The sequence below is a fragment of the Cariama cristata genome, unplaced genomic scaffold, assembly GCF_000690535.1.
Source record: "Cariama cristata isolate BGI_N322 unplaced genomic scaffold, ASM69053v1 scaffold42980, whole genome shotgun sequence".
In the NCBI taxonomy this organism is placed as follows: domain Eukaryota; kingdom Metazoa; phylum Chordata; class Aves; order Cariamiformes; family Cariamidae; genus Cariama; species Cariama cristata.
Genome location: NW_009596022.1, coordinates 1 through 6,814, shown reverse-complemented (window position 1 = coordinate 6,814; position 6,814 = coordinate 1). Strand labels below are relative to the sequence as shown.

Genomic DNA, 6,814 nt, shown 5'->3' with positions numbered 1-6,814 from the left:
GGACATTCTTAGTTTTGTGTAGCTTTTTAAGGCTCACAGGCAGGGAAATGATGCCAGGCAAGCCTTTTGTTTATTTTTTTTGATTTTGTTTTTAATACCAGCCTATAAAGAATTCTGATTGTAAAGGGAGTCACTCTTCCTCATCAGCTATACAATTACATCTGGCATTGGATATCCATATTTCCTCTATTCCCATCATAATTAAATTTAAAGGTGAATTTGCAGAGATTATCTGATTTAATCCATTAATATAATAATTTTAACTTTCTTGGTATTACTAAGATTAAACAATGCATCAGTGACTTTGTGTGGAAGCTGCAGAAATACTTTAGGTATCTTATTTCATCTTCAAATGCAAAATAGCTTTTTATAGTCCTTGGGTTTGAATTACTGAAGTTTACTCCTATCTGAACAGAAAGCAAAGTAAAACTATAGATTAGCTATATATATTTTTCTTTTAACTCCCCACCTCACCTCTTTTCCCTTGTTAATTGATGTCTGCAGATTGCCCAACTATATCATAAGGCGACTGGCAGCATACTGGCCAATGAAGTCCCAAACACACAAGTTTTGCAAATGCATGAATTTCTTTTAGTCACTTCTACAATCTCATCATGGTAAATGCAGATAAGATAGCTGACACTAGAATCCTTGGGGTCTTCAGCTTATCATCAGGTGTGTCTGAAAAAAAGTAATTTTAATTATTCTCAGAAGCATGGACCTTTACTTATGTAACTTGTTTCTGAATGTGTTGAGCCGTAGCTCATGCTACCTTATATAGATTTTTGTCACTCGGTCAAAATAAATCAAAAAAAGCACAATTTTCAACAGCTTGATTCTCTTTATTTTCATAAATGTTACATCACTTTATACACTGTATTTCCAAAAAGTTTTCAGTTTGGTACAGAGAGAACAGTTCATATTTTTACAAAATATTTTCTCAGTACAATATTTTGTTGTATTCTTTATTCATGCTCTTAAACTATCAGCAGTTACTGACTAAAAAAAAAAAGTATGCCTAAGAAGCAATTTTAGCATACTTCACAGGACTATTTTGTATCTACCTGCCTTCCTTTGTCATAAAACACTTTGCAACAGCAGGATGCTTCTGTATCCAAACTATCCTATCAAAGCATTTTGATCCTTTGCATAACCTGCGGACTGCATCTTAGTGCATGTTTCACTTCTACACAGTTTTAAACATTACTTAGTTTGAATAGCTTGTTTCTTCTGACAGTCTTCTCATACATTGAAATGTGGGGATGCACAGAATTTACGTTATGGCTGCTTTATTACCATCATCTATTATTCACCTATTTGTTTTCCTTTTGTAATAAACCTGCCCATGGTCCTTTCCTCCCACTGAGGCAGTTTATACACCAGGTGGCAATGTCTGCATTCTAGCAGACATTCTAGCATGCCTGCATTCTAGTATGCTTCCTAAGCCATTTCATCCTCATGAGGGCATTCATTGAACTCAGTATGAACTTATTCCCAGAAGATCCTGTCATGATCTGAAGAGACTTGGCACCAGACTCATGGAAATAAATCTAGTAGCCCAAAGTATTCAACCTGTCTTGACTTTCCAAGTATTCTTGTAATTTTCAGTTTATCAACCCCTTCTTAAATCATTCCTGTAAATTTTAATGTACTACCTACATCTTTTCCAGTTATTGCAAAAAGTAGCTGTCAAGCATAGCTCGTATTACGTTGAGATTAGCTGGCGTAAAGGTTTAAATTTTTTTTTTTTCCCTCCACGTTTTCACATTTTTAACAAAGCCTTCTTGATCAAGCAAAGTTAAGGCCAAGAGACATCCTTATTCTATTACACAAGAAGAGACATCAGGTGCTGGGGTCAGGGTGCAGAGTTGGTTGGCAAAAGTTTTATTTGATTTCACAATATAGTATTGAATCTTCACATTTCATCTCCAGCCATCAAAGGTTGTAAAAACAATCCTGCTGTTCCTAGAATACATACCAGGATGAAAACCCATAGAAAAATACGATCGATTACCATGGCAACGTATTTCCAGTCATCCTGAATCTGAAAAATAAATTGAATAGCAAGTAGGCATGTTTGATAGATTAATAACTTGCATTAGCAATTACTACCATTTTATATAGGAAGCATGGGGTTTTTTCCATATGTAGATGTCTTTCATATATGTACAACTTACATATCTCTATTTTCATTGACAAAAGAATTCATCTTGAAGAAGCTTTATTTGAATATGCTATTTGTGACAAAGCCAAAAGCTGCTTCTTCAAATATAAAAAGTTGTTCACCTAGACACTGGACTTCACAAGATACTTCTCTTCTGGATGCCAAAAATGAAAGTGAAAAGCTTTATAGTCTTAGGTGATCAGGTTTGTCCAGAAGACTTCATTGAAACAGACTGCTCCTACTGGTCTTGAGGCAGTATGTAAAAAGACAAAGATTAATTGGTATATAACTGTTTGGTATGTTTCTTATGTAAGTACTGAAATTTGATGGTTCTTATGCATAGTGTAAAATTCATCTCCTTACCTTCCATGTAGAGGGAATCAAGTTTCCAAAACTCAGATTTTTCTAATTTTTTTTTTTTTGAGTAGGCATATGTATTACATATGTTACATATTAATAATAACTACATTTGTTGATCATTTTAGTTACTCTTGAGATTACAGTTTAAATTTTTACTTCATTTTTCTTCAGGGAGGCTATTAATTAATAATGCATTTGTTTTTGAAATTTTGTGCTTTTTAGCTTAGAACTTGTTAAGGCAGACTTAAAAAATCCAAAACCACCCCATGTTTTCTATACCAATTAATTATAAATAAAGTTCTGATTTCAACATAAACAAAATAACTTCAGTCTAATTTTAAGTCCCATACTGCAGAGGACTTAAAATTCGGTGATGATTGTGGTGGTGTGGCTACTGCTTTTAGTATTTGAGGAATATGATAAAAAGAAAACTTTACTTTTTTTTTTTTTATTGCATCAAGATGCGGTTTTATGAAAGATGATGGTCCCTGTCTTGCAGCAGTTGTCTCTTTCAGCTACAGCACTTTACTCTGCAGCAGCAGAATAAGCAACATAATCACTGTGAAGGACATTCTGTGTTATTGACGGTAAGCTGTGGGAGGGAGAATGTAACTTTCTAAAGCCCATGGAGTCAGCAAATTCTCTACTATTAAGATTATAATTTGGAAAATCCTCACTCCGAATCTTGTGGGACAGATACTCAAGTATGTTTCCCTAGCAGTGGTTACCTTAACATGCTTCACTCAGTGTATGTGTTGTCAATAAAGAGAATGTTGTGCAACAGAGCTGCTCCCCAAAATTATCTACATTCAAAATTGCACATATTTGTAACACAGCTTGCATAATTTATTTGTATAAAATAATGGTCTATGTTGTCCTTTTTTTCTTTTTTTGAGGGGTTTGGTTTGGGTTTTTTGAGATCTCTTTTTCTTACAAAACATGCTAATGGCAACTGGTGTCTGCAGTTTGAGTAATAGCAAAATATGTTCTTACCTCTTTTGCTTCATTCTGCATTTTCATATTTTCTGCAATGTATTTAACACTTTCAATAGCATCTCTCATTTCTGGTGACAGAACTGAAAATGAAAAGAGAGGATCTACAGACTCAGAGCTTGAACTTCTTGTGAGATTGCCACTGAAATCCGAGAACTTCATTCGTTGATACTGACAACAGCTGCATGCCATGTCTTGACATACAAAGCCATCTTTGCAGCATTTGGTTTCAGAACTGTTGAAGCAATTTAAGTTTGAAAACTCAGAAGTGAAAAATGGTTTTGGCTTCTGATTATTCTCTTCATCACTGGCAGGCCTTGTCATAAACATGATCCTGGGAAGTAAGTTCAAGAAAATGGTTCTGACCCACACAGGCATTGTGTGTGTCTTGGGTGTTCTGTAGTGCACGTTAAGTACAAATACCGTAATGACGATAGATAGAGTTACAAATATCATGGTGAAAAGGAGGTATTCCCCAATAAGTGGAATTACCAGGGAAGTAGAAGGTATGGTTTCTGTGATAACAAGAAGGAACACTGTTAAAGACAGAAGGACTGATATGCAGAGTGTCACCTTCTCACCACAGTCTGAAGGCAAATAGAAAACTAATACCGTCAGAAAAGAAATCAGCAGACATGGAATAATCATATTGATAGTGTAAAATAAAGGTAAACGCCTAATGTAAAGAGAATATGTGATGTCTGGATATATCTCTTCACAGCAGTTGTATTTGATGTCATGTTTATACCCGGGAGCTTTAATAATAGCCCATTCTCCGCTCTCCCAGTAATCTTTCAGGTTCATTGTAGAGCCAATTAAAACTAAGTCAATTTTGGCTTTATCGTAAGACCAGGAACCAAACTTCATGGTGCAGTTCTGATAGTCAAATGGGAAGTAGGTTACATCTATTTTACATGAGCTTTTAAATATAGCTGGAGGTATCCAGGTCACATCACCCGTGTATTTTAATAGGGCCTTTGTCTTGTCATCAACCTGGAAATCCCCAACTGCACTGTAAAGCAAATAGAAAAACCAAAAATTAGAATACAACTACTCCAGGTAGTTTCTTACATTCAGATCATATACATTAACTCTTTCATCTGTTTAGGGAAAGCTGGAAATTACATGTTGACAGGGAGCTGAATCGCATGTGCAGGACTGAGTCAGCAGTGGTCACAAATTTGCACAGTTAAACTGTAATAAACAGCTGTATAAATTTACCGTGGAGGATTTGAAAGGAAATATTCTCCTTCATAATAAAATGGCTCAGTGCAATCAATACTCAAAACAGCAAATAGGAGATTGCAAATGGCAGTCTTGACTCGATGATCGTTGGAGGTCCCTTCCAACTGAACTGTTTTATCCTACTCTATTCTAGATCAAGCACATCAGAACGCAAGGGCTGATAAGAGGATACCTGCAGTACTGGCATTTCCACCTCTTCTGTGGACACTGCAGGTAGTAAGTAAGAAAAGGAGGATTAGGGTTGGGGTGCATCTTTGCATAAGGAGTGTATTTGGTAATGGGTTTTTTAAGTCTCACATTGCTACCCTGATCACATGGATCATGTAAGATCCATGTGCCATTTTCAGTTTTTTATATGAAAAAGTAAAACTAAAAAGTTAATTTAAAGTTTTAAGGCCACAGTTAGAAAAGGAGTGTCATCACTGTTGCTCCATAGACCTAAGTTTTGGATCTGTGTAGCTAAGTCCATTTCACTGAGAACTGCTTCCCTCCATAGCAGAGGGATCCATTTAGTTATGGTTTGGCTCCTCACAGTCTCAGACACTGGCATCCAAAGTAAACTTTACCTGGAGCTTTTGTATGTCAACACTATTATTGTAAAGGTGTCAAATTGTGAGTTTAACTGCTAAAAAGCTACAATTTGCAGTTTTATTCCATTAAAGGTCTGACTCACAGGCAAGAACTCTCCAGTCTAAGGGAATTTTTTGCCACCTCCCTTATAGACAGTGATAAAAATAAAAGTGGGGGCTTGTGAAGGGGAAAAGCGAAGTTTACTTTGGCCTGCCCACTTGCAGCTCCAGTTAGGAGCTGGCCCCTGCCCAGTGATGCTGATGTAGATGGCGTGGAGGTGAGTACAGCAGTAGGGAGATGTGGGACACAGGTGTGTTGAAATGCAGGCTTCTTCAGTTAATTCAGTGAACTTGCTGCTGATTTTTTTTAAAACTGGTTAACATCACACCATTTCTTCCCGAATTAAGAAGATAATATGCAAGAGTCTTACTTGTTATATAAAACAATATCTGGCTTCCAGATCTGGCCAGATGGTACTCGGATGAATTCAGCACCTCCGTAGTCTGCTGGATTCCACCGAAGCTTGTAATCATTCCAGATCTAATTATGGAAGAAATGAGGCTATGTTAGGTTTGTGAAGAAATTGAAATTGAATGGACTAGACTCAAACCAGATGCTGTCATATCACTTCTAGGGTTGTTTTATTTTGGGTACTACAAGGATTAGAGGTTTCTTCAACAAGCACATATGTCTGGCGTTTATTCACAGGGAGGTTGTGGATGGGCCTATTGGTCTAGATATGACTTAGATGTGTGCGACTCCATGTCCCAGGAATGTCTACTCAGTAGTTGAAACAAGGTGAAAAAGGGAGTAAGACACTGTCTTGCCAGAGAATGTGGAACTTTAATAACTTTGGTCTCAAAAAGCCAGGTATCTCTGAGATGGTGAAAACAAATTTATAGGAGGCTGTGGTACTAGGTGTGAGCGTTGAGTGAAGGACCCTGGGTAGGTGGGTTAGAAAGAGCTGCAGGGTGTCATTGCTTAGTTAAATAACAGTCTTGTTCACTAGGGCTCATTAAACCTCAGTTTAACAAAACTGAATATTAAGCTGAAGCTAAGAATTAAGTTGGTTATCAAGCTGACTGCAAGAGTGAGTAATTACATTTTTAACCTATAAAGACCTTTTTAAGTGAAGTCAACATTTTGGTTTGTTCTCACTTTCCAGGAGCTAAACAGCACCAAGTGATGCTGTGCAAGACCTCGGTGCCGAGGTGCTTCCTCTGTATCGGTGTCTGCCAAAGCAGCGTGTTTGGGAGACTTCAGAGCAAAAATACAGTATTTAGCGACTATAGTATGTGTAGGAGGGTTAGGGCTGCAGCTTACTACTCACAACCTGAGTTTAACAGCTGCACCCTGAGCCAGGCCCGTATTTAAATACTGCAGCACCCGGAGTCGGTGAGACACAAAGGTGGAAGGGTCGGTGGCGACGACGTTTTTTGGCCTGTCAGTTAACGAAGTGGAGGTGCCCCCTTGCAGGGGGTC

The 6,814-nt window shown here is 37.3% G+C and overlaps 1 protein-coding gene across 1 annotated transcript; it reads right to left on the bottom strand.

Moving 5' to 3' along the window:
- Positions 1–1,915: 1,915 nt before the first annotated feature.
- On the bottom strand, positions 1,916–6,589 carry CHRNA3 (cholinergic receptor, nicotinic, alpha 3 (neuronal); the record flags this gene model as incomplete). Its single annotated transcript, XM_009704183.1, has 4 exons — positions 1,916–2,044; positions 3,518–4,529; positions 5,763–5,872; positions 6,491–6,589. Coding segments are annotated over 4 exons (1,350 nt in total), but the record flags the coding sequence as incomplete, so codon positions are not given.
- Between the last annotated feature and the right edge of the window lie 225 nt (positions 6,590–6,814).